This window comes from Ovis canadensis, chromosome 7 (assembly GCF_042477335.2).
Source record: "Ovis canadensis isolate MfBH-ARS-UI-01 breed Bighorn chromosome 7, ARS-UI_OviCan_v2, whole genome shotgun sequence".
NCBI classification, from domain to species: domain Eukaryota; kingdom Metazoa; phylum Chordata; class Mammalia; order Artiodactyla; family Bovidae; genus Ovis; species Ovis canadensis.
This window is the reverse complement of record NC_091251.1, coordinates 112,835,068-112,854,048: the sequence shown is the minus strand read 5'-3', so window position 1 is coordinate 112,854,048 and position 18,981 is coordinate 112,835,068. Positions and strand designations below refer to the sequence as shown.

General features: G+C 44.6%; 1 protein-coding gene across 9 annotated transcripts in view; it reads left to right on the top strand.

The window, feature by feature from the left end:
• Positions 1 to 16,102, top strand: part of RPS6KA5 (ribosomal protein S6 kinase A5) — a 189,873-nt gene extending 173,771 nt beyond the window's left edge. For 6 of the 9 annotated variants that reach the window (XM_069597267.1, XM_069597275.1, XM_069597269.1 and 3 more), the window contains 5 exons: positions 892 to 1,062; positions 4,455 to 4,646; positions 9,757 to 9,916; positions 11,640 to 11,803; positions 14,259 to 16,102. In XM_069597267.1, coding sequence (XP_069453368.1) covers positions 892 to 1,062; positions 4,455 to 4,646; positions 9,757 to 9,916; positions 11,640 to 11,803; positions 14,259 to 14,513 — 942 coding nt within the window. In that variant the 3' untranslated portion in view covers positions 14,514 to 16,102. The remainder of the gene's footprint in view (positions 1 to 891; positions 1,063 to 4,454; positions 4,647 to 9,756; positions 9,917 to 11,639; positions 11,804 to 14,258) is intronic. The other 3 variants (XM_069597268.1, XM_069597272.1, XM_069597274.1) reach the window with 1 other exon arrangement.
• The last annotated feature ends 2,879 nt before the right edge of the window (positions 16,103 to 18,981 follow it).

Genomic DNA, 18,981 nt, shown 5'->3' with positions numbered 1-18,981 from the left:
TTAAAAAGGGTTATTCACCTTCTAGAATATGCCCATTGTGTGCAGGATAATATATTTATAACCATCTGTTTTATGAGGCAGTTTTTCTAGACTTTGCTAATTCAAAGGGAAGCCTACTTTCTGTTTGTTGAGTGACATGGGTGTGATAAGGCATAGTATTTGACTCTGATTATTGATAACTTTTTTAAACCATTTGTGTTCATTGGAGAGCGGATATAATTCCTTTGTTTTTCAATAGCTTCTATGTTATTTTCTTGATGGAAATGTGTGCAAAATATAATAAGTATGTAACTTTTGATACTGTTTAATTAAGATAATGCCTTTGGGATCAAAAGCAATTTGTCTTTAAAAAGCCCATAGTGAGTTATGGGTGTTTACCGTGGGAATTAACAAGAACCTGAAACTAATCTGTTGAGCCCTAAGAGAAGATTTAGAGTGACATCATCCAATGATGCCTTTTTTCAGAAGGTAAATTTGCCGTTAAATGTGTGTGTCAGGCCTCTGGGCAGCATGTGCCATCAGTAATCGTCTATCTTATTTAAAGCAGCCAGTTTCACATAATTGTCAGTACGAGGTCACACTTTAAAAAGAAACATATGTAAGCTCGATAGAGGGTTGGAATGCAATTCAGCTGAAAGAATTCATCAAGGAAAGGAGACGTAGGATTTCACTGCAGTGCTTGAAACTTTCCATTACCGAAATAGAACTCTAAAAAAGACACATTATCCTTCAGCTCTTTCCTCTAAAATGCAAGGATCACCGCTGATTATTCTGTCAAGGGACTATTTAAATTTATCGGTTACAGTCCATAGTCAGTAAATGTTTTATGCGCTGATCAGCCTCTCCTCTTCTTCAATAAGGCCCTCCACGTCGTTGTTCTGTCTTTTCTAGCTTCACACATTTCTCGTGATGGAACTTCTGAACGGGGGAGAGCTGTTTGAACGCATTAAGAGAAAGAAACATTTCAGTGAGACAGAAGCCAGCTACATCATGCGGAAGCTGGTTTCAGCTGTAAGCCACATGCATGACGTCGGAGTGGTCCACAGAGATCTGAAACCTGAGGTATAAAATCATTTGTCGCAGTCTAGCATCATTATTAAATGTCCTCTAGACACGTGTGGGCTTTTTTTTGAGGGGGGGTTGGTTTTTTATTTTCAGGGCTTTTTTTTTAAATAGATACTTGCAAATACCATGTTTCTTGGATTTTTTTCCTTGTCTATTTCAGTCTAAAATAAATCTGTCTTTTCTTTTTTTGCCAGCTGATCATCTCGAGGTTATATTTGTAAGTGTGAGAGCCTTTTATGGAAGAAATACTTTATGCAACAGTTGTGGACTAAAAATAGCAATGGAAATTTTTGTAGCAGAAAATAATATCCCTCCTATATGTATACCATTTTAGAGGGATTTTTTTTAATGGTGTATTTTGAAAGCTTATCTTTCACTTTCATAATCAAATTGATTAGGTCATGAATAGGCACATATATAATCCTGTTTGGAATATTTAAAGCATTGTCTTGGTTTAATTAGTTACGTGATCTTCACGTGTGCTTTTCTCTGCTCATGTGCTGCAGTATTTATAGAGCTGTGTAGCAGTGCAGAAGTAGCAGCTTTTCATATATTTTTTTCTTTCAAAAGGTTAAGAATGGTCTAGCTCTAGAATTATCCCTTTTTAGTATCAGAAATATGAAAATTCTTCCCTTTTAGAAAATCATCAAAATAATAATGCAAATTTTAAAACCCAGGACTTTATAAAAGGATAACAATGGATCATCCTTTACCATAGGCAGAATTACATATATTTACTTTCTAAAATAGAATTTCAGTTTTAATTGCTATGTGATTGTAACGCATTTTCAAGTATATTTAAAATAAAATTTAGTGTTTATTTTTGTGTTAGACTACAAAAAAAAATCTCTCAAAAAGCACCATTTATGCCTTTTGGTTAAGTACCTTAGGTTACTGGTAGGAAGAGGATGTTTTGAAAATGGGATTCTCTGTCTTTGGATATAACTGACTAATTCCTAAAGGGGTTAAACTTCTGTGTACTTTCTGTCATTGTTATTCCCATTACTCGTGATTAATCAAAAGCGAATTGTGTTTCATGAGCTGGCAGCCCTGGTAGCTGCCCCTCTGCTTCCCGCATCACAGTTCTCACTCTCCCACACAACGCCCGCTGAAAGTATGGTGCTCCGCACATTGGAGAGTAGCTGTCTATTTTTAAATGTGAGCACATACCACTTAAATGCTTTTTTTGATAGACAAGGAACAAGCATGTAATTTTTTTAATTGAAAAGATCTGTTCCATGACTGTCTAGAATTCATTTTCACATGTTTTATTCTTTGATAACTGGCCATCTGTCCCTTCATGGGTCTCAAACGATGCAACTGTCCTCTCCAACAGAATTTAAATTTGCGTTCCGAGTTTACTGGTTAAAAAAACACTCACATAGCTTTGTTCTTATCTGTTAAAAAGATTCTGATTCAAGTAGGCATTTGAAAAGAACTGTCTCATTATGTGGGACATCCTGCTACTGTGCCAGTCCTAAGCCCGCGTGTTCTGGAGACAGGGATGCGCCCTGGCACTGCCATTGTGGGTGGCTTTTGCTTTGACTTTTAAGTGGCTGATTCTATTATTTTCAAGCTAAAAGTTTAATCCCTTTCACCCTGACAGCATTTTAAGATCTGTTTATGTCTCTTTTGATAGATATTTATGTGGTATTCATATTCTACACAGGCAAGATAATTTCTAGGTGGTGAGAATCAAATAAATTTAGAAGCTGGCTGACATTCTTTAGTAGGCTGCTTTGTATTTTTCAAGCTGATGCCCATGTTCTTGAAAGATTGAGAATATCGAATTAGTTCCTGGCACAGCTTGAGACAAGGATGTAAGTGGTTTGAGTGGTGACTTCCTGCCACTCCTGACCATGTGCGCCCAGCTCCACTTTGAGAATTGGGAGAGGAGTGAAGAGGGGAATGCCACACCTCCTCCATTTCAAGATCTGGGAACAAGGCAGTCCTTAGGCGGTCCTGGTATAGGAGACACTGAAGTCCTTTCCAGAGACTTACAGGCTCAGTGGGGACAGGCCGGCTGTGCCGCAGCCCAGCGCCTCCTGCCACAGGGGAGCCCAGGGCTGTCTTCCAGGCCCTCTCCCAGTTCTCCTGCCTGAACTCCAGCATGACTACAGCAGTGGCGAGGCCTTCCGTTGAATTACACTCACATTTAAATTCCATCAGAAATTCAGGATTAAGCATTTAGTATGATAGAAAATTTAAGAAACCCTTTCAGCTAATTTTTTTTTAGCTGAAAAAATTCATTCATTTTTAACTTTTGAGAGGGGGCCTAGAAGATTTTTCTTCTTTATATCAGTGAAGCCTTCTATGATATATTTTCTTTCACTTTGAATAATATTAAAGAGCAAATGATGTTCTAGAGCTGGGGGAATAATTTAATGATCAAAAAGGCATACTAGATTTTGTTAGGATGGCTAAAGACACTATAATCAGCTTCATTCACCATGGGTACTAGTTTGATGTATTAATGAAAATGATGATTTGCACACCAGTACAGTTGGATTGTTTAAACAAGTGATAAATACGAGAGTAATCAGGGACTACTCCGGCAGCCCAGTGCCTAAGAGGGGGCCTCCCAGTGCAGGCGCACGGGTTCGATCCCTGTTGAGGAACTAAGATGTTGCAGGCTGCATGGTGCAGATAAAAAACACAACAAATAATCAGTAAAACCTTACGATTGAGAAGGCTTGGAAAATGATCCAAAATAATATTTTCTGGGTGATAGAGGGATAATCTCCATAAGCATCAAAAAATGTTCAAGTATTAACTGTTTTGGAAAAAATATTTCTGAAATGCATGGCTCCACCATGCATTCTTTAATAGGTTTTACTAAATACTGTTAACTGTTTTGCTAGATATTATATAACTATTTCATTCGACTTCATTCAACAGACGAATATTTACCAAACCACCTGCTACACGAGAAAGCCATGAGTAAGATAGACGCAAGTGTTGGCCTCGTGGGATGGTGGTCTAATGTGGGTGAGGACGTTGGACTAATGGTGCAGAGCTGATAAATGTCAGCAAAGAGCAGCACACGCTAGAAGGAAACGCAGTCGCCTCCACCTTCAGTTTGGCGGCGTCTCTGAAGTAGGGCTAGAGGCCTGGGAGCCGGGCTGGAAGGGGGGCTGGTGGGAGACCTAGAAGACAGACGCAGTGAAAGACGAAGAAGGCGGGCGGCCCCATCGGGAGTGTCCCTGGCGCCCTTGTCAGCTCGAGGTGGTCCCGAAAGCTGGAGCAGAGAACAGCGGATGCTGGGGTCCCGCTTGCAGCCTCCGCGTCAGACCTCTGTGTCTGAGTCCAGTGTAAATGTTGGTAGATAACGTTGCAAAATGCCTCTCCAAGGCCCCTGACGTTTTAATGAGAAACTTTGTATCTTGCAGAATTTACTGTTCACTGATGAAAATGACAATTTGGAAATTAAAGTCATTGATTTCGGGTTTGCACGCTTGAAGCCCCCTGATAATCAGCCTCTGAAGACGCCCTGTTTCACTCTTCACTACGCTGCCCCAGAGCTCTTGAATCACAGCGGCTATGATGAGTCCTGCGACCTCTGGAGCTTGGGTGTCATTTTGGTGAGTTCGTATCAGCCACGCCGTCCAACCCAGGCAGCTCTCTGTCCTCTGCATCTCTCTGTTTGCTGTCTTTTTTCGCTGGAGTATAACTGCTCTGCAGCGTCACGCTAGTTCCCACCATACAGTGAGGTGGACCAGCTACATGAGCACACACGCCACCCTCCCTCCCACACCCCCATCCCGCCCTCCAGGCTTTTCTCAAATTCATGAAAAAAATGGCAAATCGGTTTCTTTTCTGTGCAAATGGTAAAAGGCCCGACCGAAGACTATTTCCCTTTCTTAAAGTTTATAGTGGAGAAAATGTAGGAATTTTTATTTTGGTTTATTAGTAATATTTAAGGCAACTGTGTTTTATGTGAATTACAGTTATATATACGTATTTTTAAAGAAGCAATAGCCTCTTCATAAGCTGTGCATATTGGATATAACATGAAACCAGCAGAGTGACTCATTAATGAAAAAATAGTTGAAAGCATATTCATTCTCTGAGATTTTCAACCTAGAAAGCAATTGAGGAATATCACTTAGGATAAATTAACAAATTAATAAATAAAATTTAAGATATTTATAGTAACTTATAGTAATCATGGTAAGCATGCTTTTCACAAAATCTCCTTGGCAGCCAGGATCAGAAACAGAACATGAGCTAGAAAAATCTCAGCATGTTTTTTTTTTTCTCAAAATAGCTTGTATTTTTTCTGCATACAGTTTGTAATGCATAATCATAGGGGGAAGTTTTCAGACAACAGAGAAAGATACAGGGAACAAGGTGGAATCGCTCGTGGTCCCCTGATACAGAGATGGTGTTGCCTAAGCTCTTCCCCTCCGCCCACCCCGCCCGCATATTATGTATACTGTGTATCTTTCTACACGGTTTCCTATGTGTTTGTATCTATATTCAGGTTTTTTAAACAGATGAGATTATGTGATACGTAGTTTGAGTCTCCAGAGTTTAACATTTCTTTACTAATGAGCAGTTAGCATTTCCTAGCCTCTCACTAATTATAAGCTACACAAATGAATATTTTTGATATATGTACTTGCGTTGATCTCACTATTTCCTTAGACTAGACTCCTAGGAGAAGGGTATATACGTCCTTATTTTTACATACATGCCTGTATTTCCTTCTAGAAGCTTTCCAGATCATGTTCTCATCAGCTGTATGTGAATACATTGGATGCTATCGATTTCAGTCTAAATTAGTTCCTGTGGTTCTCATGATTCGAGTGCATTTTCCTTGACGAGTATCCAGTGTGTGCATCCTTTCGTGTATTTGAACATTTCAATCTTCTCTTTTATGAATTGCTGTTTATGAGCTTTACCTGCTTTCCCGTGGGAAACCTTTCATATTGAAACTCACAGCTCTGTTAAGGATTTTAATCCTTTGTCAGACATTAACATTGGAAATGTTTTTTTCTGGTTTGTCATTTTTTTGAAAACTTTGTTCACAGTTAGATGAGGTTTTAATTTTGTTTTTAGAGAGATTTAAATAAATAAACTTTTTATTTTTATGTTTTAATGGAGAAATTAAAAAAATTTTATGTTACAACATAAAAATCAAAAAACATATCTATTAAACCCGTCTAAAAGCAAAATTCAAGTATGTTGGGCTTCCCAGGTGGCACTCGTGGTAAAGAACCCCCCTGCCAATACAGGAGACATAAGAGACGCGGGTTCAGTCCCTGGGTGGGAAGGTCCCCTGGAAGAGGGCAGGGCAGCCCACCCCAGTGTTCTTGCCTGGAGACTCCCTCGGACAGAGGAGCCTGGCAGGCTACCTACCACCCATTGGTCACAGAGGCGGACGCGACTAAAGGAACTTAACTCGAGATATGTCAGCCTTTCCCTTTCTGGCTTTCTGGCTTTGTTGTCAGCTTGGCACTCCGCCCCCAGCCCACGATCGTGACATGCTCTCTTAGACCTTCCGCTGGGGCTCTATTCTCTTTTGATGCCCGTGCGCTCCATCTGGGGTTTATTTTGGTGGCAGTTTGTTTTCCCCCAGTGGCAGCCACTTGTCCTTGCAGGATGGTTCTTTTATTTTTAAGCTAAAGGTTTTTATTTCAGCAGTTTTAAGTCATCATTTATAATTTGAAAATCAAATTACATATTTATGAGTATGATTTTTGAATAAGAAACAGCTAACTTCTGTAGATTTGAGTTTTGTTCAACTTAAACTGATTACAGTAGCACTCTCCTAAAAAATTCATCTAAATAAAAAAGAGCCTTTCTTTTTTAGAGATAATACAAGATTACCCCCTTGTAAAGAGCCTTTACTTAAATACAGGCCAAATGTAATTATCATGCTTTTTAAGGTTTTAAAAGGCATTCTTAGACATGCAGACAGGTATTTTAGAGCCTCCAAATGCCTTGTCTATGGAAATAACCTTGTATAATGGCATGGAGAGAAGCCAGGCTTCTCTCTAGATGTAATTGTCAACTCTTAAACAGGAGCAGGAAACAACAGATTAAACGATACCACCAGTGTATAATCAGAATGTCCACACTGCGGGAATTCTACAGGACAAACAACGAAGTTACTTCAGCAAAGCTGCAAGAAAAACGAGGCTGGGGCCTCAGAGATTAAAAGACGCTTAAGAAACGATATTTGCGTTTCTTGAATTCATTGTACTTCAGTTCAAACAAATCCTAATTTTAATTCTGTTTGTTAAATTCAAACTCTGTCATACAAACGTGGTTATAAACAGTGTGTATAGCAACGCACTCCAGTATTCTTGCCTGGAAAATCCCATGCGTGGAGAAGCCTGGTAGGCTATAGTCCATGGGGTCGAAAAGAGTCGGACACGACTGAGCGACTTCCTTTCACTTCATAATACAGTTGGGGAAATTTGATTATTGACCGGATATTGGATGATACAAAGGCATTACTGCTAATGGTTTTTAAGTGCAATCATAGGCTGTGGTTGTGGGATTTTAAAAACCCTTGCCTTTTAGAGACACAAAGTGAAATACTGGGTTGGCCAGAAATTTCATTTGAGCTTTTCCGTTACAGCTCATGGAAAACCCTAACGAAGTTTTTGGCCACTCAGTACTTACTTATGAAAAGCTAAGTTAGCCCCTGCGTTAAACTGTCCAGGAAAAAAAAGAATGCCTTGTAAACTTTTCCATATAAATGAGTGCTTCTCTCCAGAGGATCTAGATTTGAGCTATCCCATAGTAGGCACAAAATTTATTTGGAGTTGTTTTCCTTAGAAATCTGTGCCCCTTTGACATGTTGCCTGTGATGAACACGAATAGGGACACTTTAATGTGAAGATAATTCACGTCATCGTCACTGGGTAAGCAGACACTTGAGAAAGATGCATCACGTCACACACGTGGCTTTGATTACAACTCAGTATACCCCATGGGTGAGCAGTTCACTGGAAACATTCGGGACTCCAATTAAAACAGAGCTTACACGGTGATCAGTCCGCTCAGGATCACTGTGACGAAGTCCCGTAGACTGGGCGACTTGGACAACAGAAATGTATCTCACAGTTCTGGAGGCCGGGAGGCCCAGTGCCAGGGTGCCAGCCGGTTGGTATCTGGTGAGGGCTCTCCCCTGTGGTTGCAGACAGCCGCCTGTTCATGGCGACCTCACGTGGCCTCTCCTCGCGCGAGCTCAGAGAGAGAGCAGGTAGCTCCCTGGCGTCTCTGTGAGGACACCCTCATGGGTGAAGCCCCCATGTCCCCATCACCTTTACCTCCACAAAGGTCCTGTCCTCAAGTCAGCCATGCTGGGGTGGTGTGACTTCTCAGTACATGAATTTTTAAGGCACGCAGTAATTCAGAGCTTAACAGACAGTGTTTAGAAAATGTAGCATAGGATTAAATGCTATTCCACAGGTATATATAGCATACCCATGGGATGGAATATAATAACAGTTAAAACATATTTCTCCCAAATGTTTTATTCGAGGTTTCATATTTTTTCACTTTATTCAGGATTTCTTATTTTTTCACTTTCTTCTCAAAATTTTATTTTGAAAATTTCAGACCTAGAGAAAATTTGGGAGAATGACACAGTGAACATTTAGCATGTCGCCCCATTTGCTTTTGCTTTCTCCCCAATTCCACACACAGACACACACACACACACACACACAATCTTTATGTGTATAGATACTTATCACAACCTTTGCCAACAGTTTGCAGACACAGAATTATTCTTAACAGAAGTTGATTCCTGGATAAAATCAACTAAATTCTAAGATCTTGGAGTTGAGAGGAGCCTGAAGTTGTCTAATTCTAACTCTTCCAGAAAAGGGATCTTTCCATAAAGTCCCCATCACCGCTCTCCTTTAAATATTTCCAAAGATGGTGAATTCATCTTTCCACCCAACAGCTTGATGAATTATTACACAGCAAAGCAAGAAAACTCTAATATAAAGGATACTTTTTTACATTTAGTCATAAATGTATGTGTTAGGAAGTGGGGTAAGATTAAGAAGGGGAGCAGATTTTCAAAAACTGTTTGGCAGTATCTATGAACACACAGACCAGATGACCCGGCAGTTTCCGTCTCAGGGATGCAGCCGACAGGAATGCCTGCTGCACCAGAGGAGCTGTGCCCGGAGACGCACGCAGAGCAGCGGGAAGCATTTCAGCCGGCTGCTCTCACTGGCCCCAGGCATCCTTGCCCGGATGTTCAGTCTTGAGTTTCAGATGAGTGTTGCCGTGGCAGTAATGTCCCCGTCAGGCCTCATGCCCCACCAGCCCACCCTAGTTCTGCGTCTTCAGGATCCCTTCTGTTCTGTGTCCCTGGCCCCTCCTGGGCTATTTTAGCCAGGGCCTGCAGTTCCTCTGGGATATGCACATTCCCCTGGTAATGTCACCTTTTGAAATGATTAGATTATCTCTTTTTTATTCCTATCCTGAATACAGCTATAAAAATGGTTTGAAATCTTGATATCATAATAAGCCATTTCTTTTTATATACAAGTCTGAGGTGGATTGGTTGTTTCGGTGATCGAAGTCATGTAATCATTTAAACTTAGTGATGATAATTGTAGTCTTTGGGAAATCACGCTGATGAAGTTAGTGATGAAATCACCAGAGCGGCTTTGATGGCGACTTTGGCAGACAGTCCGTTTTGCTCTTTTCTCTCGATAGTACACGATGCTGTCAGGGCAAGTCCCGTTCCAGTCTCACGATAAAAGCCTGACGTGCACCAGTGCAGTGGAGATCGTGAAGAAAATTAAAAAGGGAGACTTCTCCTTCGAAGGAGAAGCCTGGAAGAACGTATCCCAAGAGGCTAAAGACTTGATCCAAGGTAAGAATCTAATGAAAAATTTTATGTGATGTGTAGCGATTGAAGTGGAGCCATACCTGTGACACATATATTTGTTTGTGAATTATTCAAGAATCCCTGTGTGTTTAAGGGTTCCGGCTCCTCTGTTCAGCTTCAGCTTCGTGTCTGGATACCCTCTGTCGGCAATCTCATCCACGTTCACAATCACACCTTCAAAGAGAACCGCTTTCTCTTTCCTCTCCTTTCCCCCAGGCACGTGCGTGCTCCTCTCTCCCGCTTGTTTCCATGGCCAAGACCCTGGACCCCCACCACCTTCCTCGCCTCCCGCAGCCAGGCCCTGGGTGCTGGGGTTCAGCCTCACGGGGTTCAGCCTCACCGCCAGCCACCCTCTCCCCATCCTCATGGCTCTCATCTGAGGTCTGGTCATAGCTCTCTCCTAAAATCCACAACATGCTTTCAACTTACCTACTTGCCCTGGCTTTATGTGTCTGTCGTCCGTCGGCTCAGTGACCTTCCTAATATCCAAATGCACTCATGCCTCTTCTCTGTTGGTGGCTCTTGAGGGAAGGCCAGTGAGCTGTAGGTCAGACCCCCCAAGTGGAGCCTTCACGGCCTGGCTCTGCCTTCCTCTGTTTCCTGGCGCCCTCGCTCCAGTAGCTGCTGCTGCTGCTCTGTCGTGTCCCGCTCTCCGAGACCCCGGGGACCGCAGCACGCCAGGCCTCCCTGTCCATCACCATCTCCCAGAGTTTGTCCAAACCCGTGTCCATTGAGTCGGGGATGCCATCCAACCATCTCGTCCTCTGTCGTCCCCTTCTCCTCCTGCCTTCAATCTTTCCCAGCATCAGGGTCTTTTCCAGTGAGTCGGCTCTTCGCATCAGGTGGCCAGAGTACTGGAGCTTCAGCTTCAGCATCAGCCCTTCCAGTGAACACTCGGGGTTGATCTCCTTTAGGATGGACGGGTGCTGTGGGATACCTGCATTTCCCACCAGGTGGCCAGAGTACTGGAGCTTCAGGCTCAGCGTCAGTCCTCGCAGTGAGCACCCGGGGTTGGTTCCATCAGGCTGGACGGCGCTGTGGGGTGCCTGCATTTCCCATCGCCCTTCCAGTGAGTGCTCAGGGTTGACCATCAGGCGGGACGGCGCCGTGGGGCGCCTGCACTCTTCAGATGTGCTGCGCTTTTAGGTTCTGCTCACCTTTACTCGAGCTCGCCCTAATCCTGGGGCTCACTGTGTCGTCGAGCCCTGCTCATCCCCCAGGACCCATCTCCTGGAAGCCCCCAGGGTGCCCACCCCCCAGGGGGGAGCCCTGCCCGGAGCCTTCTGTGCACGTGTCCTCAGCCGGGGTAAGGCCTCGCGCACAGCTCCTCCCGGGGTTCATCTGCACGCTCCCTGACCAGCGGAATATGTTTGTGCGTCCAGTAGATCTCGGCGCTCTCCGTTTGGAGGGGGCTTTCCTGGCCCATGGTGGGAGTTCTTGTTTCAAGTGGTGGTTTTCCCCAGACTGGAAAGCCCCACGAGCCCGCAGCCTCCTGGAAACAGGCTGCTGTGGGCTTTATTGTGAGCAGCCAGCACTCACCAGGGAATCTCAGTGTAGATGGGAATGGAGGTAATTATCCTTGTAGGAGGTTGACGCCGTATCGAAACCATCATGTCTTGTGAACATAATTGAGAATCTCTGAGGTTGATTTTAAACTATGTTTGAAATGACAGCTCATGAAATAAAAATATCTTATTTATTCCCACAGGACTTCTCACAGTCGATCCAAACAAAAGGCTTAAAATGCCTGACTTGAGATACAGTGAATGGCTTCAAGATGGCAGTCAGCTGTCCTCGAATCCTCTGATGACTCCGGACATTCTGGGCTCTTCAGGAGCTGCGGTGCACACGTGTGTGAAAGCCACCTTCCACGTGAGGCTCTGGCTCTGCGCTCCTGGGCGGTCTGAGGGGCTGGATGTCGTTGCTCTGTAACCGCAGAGGCTCACGCTCAGGCAGACAGGCTTTAAACGAGCTCTTTTGATTTCAGATGTGCTCCCTTCACGACACACGGGGCTTCCCTGGGGGCTCAGAGGATAAAGCGTCGGCCTGCAGTGCAGGAGACCTGGGTTCGATCCCTGGGTTGGGAAGATCCCCTGGAGAAGGAAATGGCAACCCACTCCAGTATTCTTGCCTGGAGAATCCCACGGACGGAGGAGCCTGGCGGGCTAGAGTCCACAGGGTCGCAAAGCGTCGGACATGACTGAGCGACTTCACTTTCACTTTCATGACATAAACACATTCCTAAACAGAAAGGGCATAGGGACCGGAGCCACCACAAATCCACGCAACATCTGTCTGACATTTGAGTTGAGGCAGCAGTCTGATACTTGGGTAGTTGAAGTTTTTCAGTTGCTAGGGAAAGTACTATGCATATTACTAGAGCTTTTCCAAAAATGTTATTTTGTTGAAGGTTAGTTGATTTTACGATGTTAATTTCTGCTGTACGGCAGACTGATTCAGTTATACTTACGTATAAATACGTACTCTACGTATGTTCGCACATCCTTTTCTATTATGGTCTATCACAGGATATTGAATCTAGTTTCCTGAGCTGTACAGTAGGAGCTTGTTGTTTATTGAATTCTGTATGTATAGTAGTTTGCGGCTGATAAACCAAAACTCCAGTCCGTCCCTACCCCTGCCTCCTTCCCTCTTGGCTACCGTAAGTCTGCACTAGCGCTTTTTCTCTCAAATAAGCTGAGTCACTGTCCGTGGAAACTATGAATCAGCATTAGAAACTAAGGCACCTGCAAAAGTCCGCCCCTTCAGCGTTCATTTCGTGCATGACTTTATTGTTCTAGAACCTAAGGGATAAGAAGTAGGCTGATTAGTATTGAGTAACTGTTGTAAACTTGAAAGGCTGAGGCTCCACAGTAATAAGTGTAGATTCTGGCGCACTCGTGGCGGACAGACGCGAGTCCATTAAGGGAGCTGTGCGAGGAGCAGGGGAGTCGGAGAGAAGCGCCGTCGCTTCTGAGAGGGTGAGCTGAGGGAGGAGACAGGGCAGCATCTCTCGGCTGCAGAAGTGGGTTGAAGAAGCTAACGGACTGGGGTCTGGTGCGGCGTGAGGAGGCTGACTGCAGGCGTTTGCAGATGCTCCAGGCCTTCTCAGTGGCGTGTGAGGCAGGGTTGGCACCTCAGCAGTGCCTACGCCCGAATCTGAGAAAAGCAGAGACGGGCTGCTGCGAGGAGGAAGCCAGGCTGAGGTCTGTGGAGCTCATCTCTGCGTATTATTGTGTCCAGCACGCACCCAGACTGCACTGACGTGGGTGTGGAGGTCAGGGGCTCTGTGCTGGGGCTTAAAGCTCAGGATGAGTGAGGTTTATGGGGGGAAGGGGGTGAGATTGCTGACATTCTCCAGGAATTTCCAGTCAGTCGGTGGTTCCTGTAATTGAGAGGGAGCGCCCCCTCTTCAAAAGATTGACTAGAATTGGGACTCCTGCACAGCCTTGCTGGCGGGTTTCAAGAGGGCCTCAGAGACCCTCCCCCGGCGACTTCTGTGCCCTCCTGGCGTCTCAGAGGCGGTGGTCGGAGGACCATGTTCCTAGGCTTCCCTTGTGGCTCACCTCGTGCTCAGTAACGAGTCCGCCCACAACCCCGGAGACCTGGATTCCACCTCTGGGTTGGGAAGATCCCCTGGAGAAGGGAAAGGCCACTCCCTCCAGGATTCTGGCCTGGAGAAGTCCGTGGGCCGTGTCGTCCATGGGGCCGCAAAGAGCCACACACAGCGGAGCGACCTTCGCTCTCACGCCCCCAGGACGAGCTGGAGCTGCGGGTGCCAGCCTCGCACTGTCTGCCGGCCGTAGCTGCGAGGGAGACTGCAGTCCTGTCGCTTTGGGGGCGGTTCCCCCGTATTTTTCCTTCCCTTCTTATCCAGTCTCCCGGTCGTGTCCACCTCTCTGTGACTGTGTAAACTGCACCCTGCCAGGCCTCCCTGTCCTCCACTGCCTTCCAGAGTTAGCTCAAACTCATGTCTATCGTGGAGAAGGAAATGGCAACCCACTCCAGGGTTCTTGCCCGGAGAATCCCAGGGACGGGGGAGCCTGGTGGGCTGCCGTCTGTGGGGTCGCACAGAGTCGGACATGACTGATGCGACTTAGCAGCAGCAGCAGCAGCAGGTCCACTGAGTTGGTGATGCCCTCCAGCCGTCTCATCCTCTGTCGCCCCCTTCTCCTCCCGCCTTCAGTCTTTCCCAGCGTCAGGGTCTTTTCCAGGGAGTCAGCCCTCCGCATCAGGTGGCCAAAGCATCAGCATCCGTCCCTCCAGTGAGTGTTGAGGGTTGATTTCCTTCAGGACGGACTGGTTTGATCTTGCTGTTCTCCCCTAGGCCTTCAACAAATACAAGAGAGAGGGGTTCTGCCTTCAGAACGTGGATAAGGCCCCTCTGGCAAAGAGGCGGAGGATGAAGAAGACCAGCACCAGCACGGAGACGCGCAGCAGCTCCAGCGAGAGCTCGCGCTCCTCGTCTTCCCACTCCCACGGCAAGAGCACGCCCACGGGGGCGCTGCAGCCCGGCAACCCCGCCGAGGGCGGCGCCCCCGAGAGCCTCGCCCCCGAGAGCCTCTTCCAGTTCTCGGACTGAGAGCCCGGGGGCCTGGGAACCGAGCCGGCTCCGCTGTGCCTTCAGCGCCCTCGGCCTGCCTGGAGGCCAGGCTGTGTCTGAGAAGCTGCATCCCGCTGATCCCGTTGGCATCTGCCCCGCAGGGGATTTTTCCAGGAAAACCCAACTGGTTATCCTCATCCAGAAGCACCGGGCAGAGAATGGGACTGTGAGCAGAGCACGCGGGATGCGGTTGGTGACCTGGATGACGCCCGCACGACTGTTCCTGAGGGCACAGGTGTCTGTCTGTCTGAGTGGGGGCCGGTGAGGTTTGAGCCGCTGACAGTAAGTCACAGGGTCGTCAGAGGTCCGCCAGCAAGAGTCCCTAGGACTGTGATGATAGCTGTTGCTTCACCTTGTGGGTATTGTGGGTTTTTAAGAGAGATGCACCCTTTGAACAGTGATTTATCAGCAAAAAAAAAGAAAAGGTCTAACTGTTTTCCAAAAGATTCTGTCAAGAATTTTATGTGTGGTGTATACTTATTTCTTGAGAGAGGATTTTAACTTATTGTTTTTGTCTTATGGTTACCTATGATGATAACCTACTGTTACTAATCTTTTTCTAAAAATGAAACTAAAAGGCATACGAAGGCCCCACGCTGCGTGTCAGGGGCCTCTGAGCTGCATGCCAAGCTACGTATGGTTTAGTTTTGCACTGCTCTTTCCTCGCAGTTTGTTTTCATGGTTACTGCGGAATATTAAGGTACATGTCTCTGTTTTAAGTAATATTGCACTTTATTAAAAGCATGAATAAAGCAAGCTGTTTATAAAGTGCACTCTTTAGAGCATATGTGCGGTATCCTTGCCCTCTTTTTTCCGCATCACCCACTTTAAATTTGCCCTCACATCCCCCTTCTGCTTAGGATGCGGCGTGGAAGGGGCTGTGTTGCATGGCGTAAGCACTGGCCACTGAGGCGCTGCTGTGAGGAACCCTGGACGGAAGCCCCATTAGACACGGTGCTCGTGGGCACACTGTGCTGCGCTGCGGTGAGGCTTTTCCTCCTGTAGCCAGATACTATGTACATAATATTTTAGAATCATTTCTATGACTTGTTTGGAAGTTTTTTTGTTTAATTTTAAAACCAGAAAGCATATTTTATAAACTTATGCAGAGCACTTGTATAGCTCGAAAGTTCTGAGTTCCTAACCGAGAGCAAGCGCTGTGTGCTGAAGACATTTCACTGAATGATCGCTGCATTTTGGAATATGGTTAATTCACTCCCTATGCAAAAGAAGAGGTGGCAGGATTTGTGTGTTGTATTTTTTTTAAGCCATCACACAAAATGTCAGGACTGAGAAAAGTGATTTTTTGCTATGTTTACAGGAATCATGTTTAAAAAGGTAGTGCCCAGTATGTTTATGTTACCAGTTTTGTTACCAGCATTAGTTTGGAATTGGGCATGGTATTTATTTATTCCTTTCCTGAGATAACAGCAGCATTAATTTCAGCCAGTTATGAATACTAAAGATATTGCACTCTGCGTAACAGCAGCATATTTATTACTGAACCATGTATATATTAATAGCACAGGCAACAAAAATGGCAAATATTAAACTATTTTCAAAATGTATTATCCTGTCCGCATTTTTGTTCACAGTGATTATCGGAGATAACTTTTATACTTTTCAGTGGCCCAAATGGCTGCATAATTCTCAAGTCAGTGAAAATTGTGTGCTTCTAGCTTTTGGTCCTTCTCGGTAATGGTGGTAAATCTGAGGTGCATTATCACCAAACTCAGGCTAATTCACGGACTGTGATTCCATCAGGCACAGAGTTAAAATAACCAAGAAAATGTCCATTTATATCTATAGTAAGATCGACTATATCTAGAAATGTGTGAGTTAGCGCCATACATTTTTAAAACTGTGCATTCTAGGAGAAAAGATGAATAAAGTGTAAACTGCGGAGGCTTTGTTGCAAAGGAAGGATGATCCAGAAGGGTAGTCGGCACACCCTCGTGATTGACGGCATCAGTGGTGCAGTGTGAGTTTTGGAAATTCGTGGGTTCCACCTACGTTTATTACCTTTGCCACTTCTGCAGGACTTGACAAAATGAAACGGTAAAATGGTGGGCAGCACACGAGGAAGGAAAGAGAAAGCCGGTTTATCAGCTGCTGGGCTTTCCTTCATAACCTTGAGCGGCCTTGTGGAGCGCTCGGAGCAGGGCCCACAGGGCGCGCCCCCCCTCACGCTGCAGGTCATCGGTGTCTGTGAATGACGCTGTAAAATTCATGAAACTCTGATGTAGTCGCATCAAAAAACCTAAAATATACTTCATACGAAAATGTTAAAAGAAAAGACTCCCCTTTGGAGAAGAATAGAAGTAGGTTTAAGGCAGACAAGCATGAGCGTTAAGCCCTCTGTGTAATAGTTTTGGGGACAGGGCCGAATCGCCGCTCCCCTCCCTCCTCCCTTGGCCACGCCGTCGGGTTTGTGTCACGACGCCTCTGGTTCCTGGATCTGTAGCTGCCCGCGGCTGAGAGGCAGGAGTGACACAGCAGGAGCAGCAGAGGAAAGACACGCTGGAAAGCTGGTCTAACTGTTGCGCCGGATCCGGTGCTGAGTGAGGTAAATCAGCTGCTTTAAAATTCATTAGTTCTTCCAACCCTTTATAGAATAATAAGCCACTGAACCACTGGAACAGAAAATCAAGTCTCCAGAGTTAATTTCAATATTCTGGTCTCTCTCGGAATTGCAGATTCACTTACCCATAAGAGACCACCTTCTGTTTATTTTTTTGTACTACTGCTGATTTCTTAAATATCTGTGGTATGCTGAGAACGTAAATAACTGTGTGAATGGCTTTGTATAAGGCAAGTTATTAAAAGAAAAAAAACACTAGGGTAGCTGTGACTTTTTTTTAACAAGAGAATTCCTTTTGTATCTCAGTTTTTTAAAGTATGTTCTCAAATACTTTATACAAGTATACAGTTTGTCTACTTACTTACCTTACCCTCATTCCAAATACCTGTTATTGTCATATATGTGAAGAACGGGGTACCAAAATGGTGAAGATTTCTACATTGTCGACCTTACAAGTGTGTGAGACCACCTGATTACTTTGTGTGTTCTCCTAATGATCAGTAATAAGAACACGATTTGGTGATTGTGCCATCATGCTTTTAATATTAAGATCTAAGTAAGTAAGTTAGATTCAGATACGCTGCTTACACCACAGCAGTATAATTATAGGTGATTTACTGTAACACAGTGAAATATCTTTAAAACTGTTGAGTTTCGGACCCTCAAATATCTTCCACTAGAACATCCCAATTTCTGGCCTTTAATTTATTTACACCATGCAAGAGTCAACCTTTATTTAATACCTTTATCTGGCATGAAAATGTTATGTGGCAGGCTTTAATAAAATTCAGAATTTAAATTCAAGTTATTGTCAAACTCAAAGAAAGTAAAAGTGGTCATAAAATAACAGATGCAGGGAAGTTTTTAAGTAAGGTATATCCAAAGAAAGTAGCTGCTTCAGCGGCACAAAGGTTTTATTTGCTGTCATGTTAAGGAACTCCAAATTGTGATATTTCTTAGAATGTTTTCCTAAAAGGTAGTTATTTAAATTTTTTTTTATATGGGGGAAAAGTGTATTTTCAAGGAGGCAGCATTTTTCATCTTAAGAACATTTGCTTCGTCTCATTTCTTGCCTTTGAGCTTTCAAGATGTTTCTCCTGAGCCCCTCTCTTTGTGTGCCCAGCTCCCTGTTATGTAATTGGGCGATTAATGCTTTCATTCCCCAAGGCAGTTGTCCCCTTTTTAGTTCATGAATTTGTGAATTAAGCAGGTATCTGTATTTTACATTCACCTACTATTAGACCAGAGGTAAAGTGGCTCCCGTCTGTCTCGGCTTCACGTTGGTGCAGAATAGGCTCCCCCATTGGCAGCCATTCCCTCCCCCTCCCTCCTGCGCACTCGGCGCAAGCCGAGCTGGCTGTGTCTAGAAGGAGACTCGAATTAAAAGGCAGGAATCTTGGTGTTTATTCATCAGGCATAATTTTTCTGGTGTATTTCTGCCGGAATAGGTAGGAGGACATTGTGTGACATTTCTCTACTTACTAATGTAGTAGTGTGTCGGCTGTTGTGAGGAGCGCGTCGGCTGTCGTAAGGAGTTGGACACTTCAGATCGGTCAAGTAGTGTTTAATGCAGCAGGTTTTCCCCAGAGCACAGGAAACTGGGATAATTCTTAGCTTTATGTGGTTTCCCATTGTTAATTTATACAGTTTTATAAAATTTGTCTCTTCACTTAAAAAATTAAAATTCCATTTTCATTCTTGTTCCTTTCCGTACAAACAAGAACAGTTTTGATCGTTCAGGTTTTGAAGTCCTGCTATGTAGAAAAAGAAGAATAAGACAAAAGAACAACCCTCCAAAATGTCGTGACTTAGAAAAGGAAATTTAAGTTGTATGCATAGAATGCTACAGGTTTATTTCCTGGCATT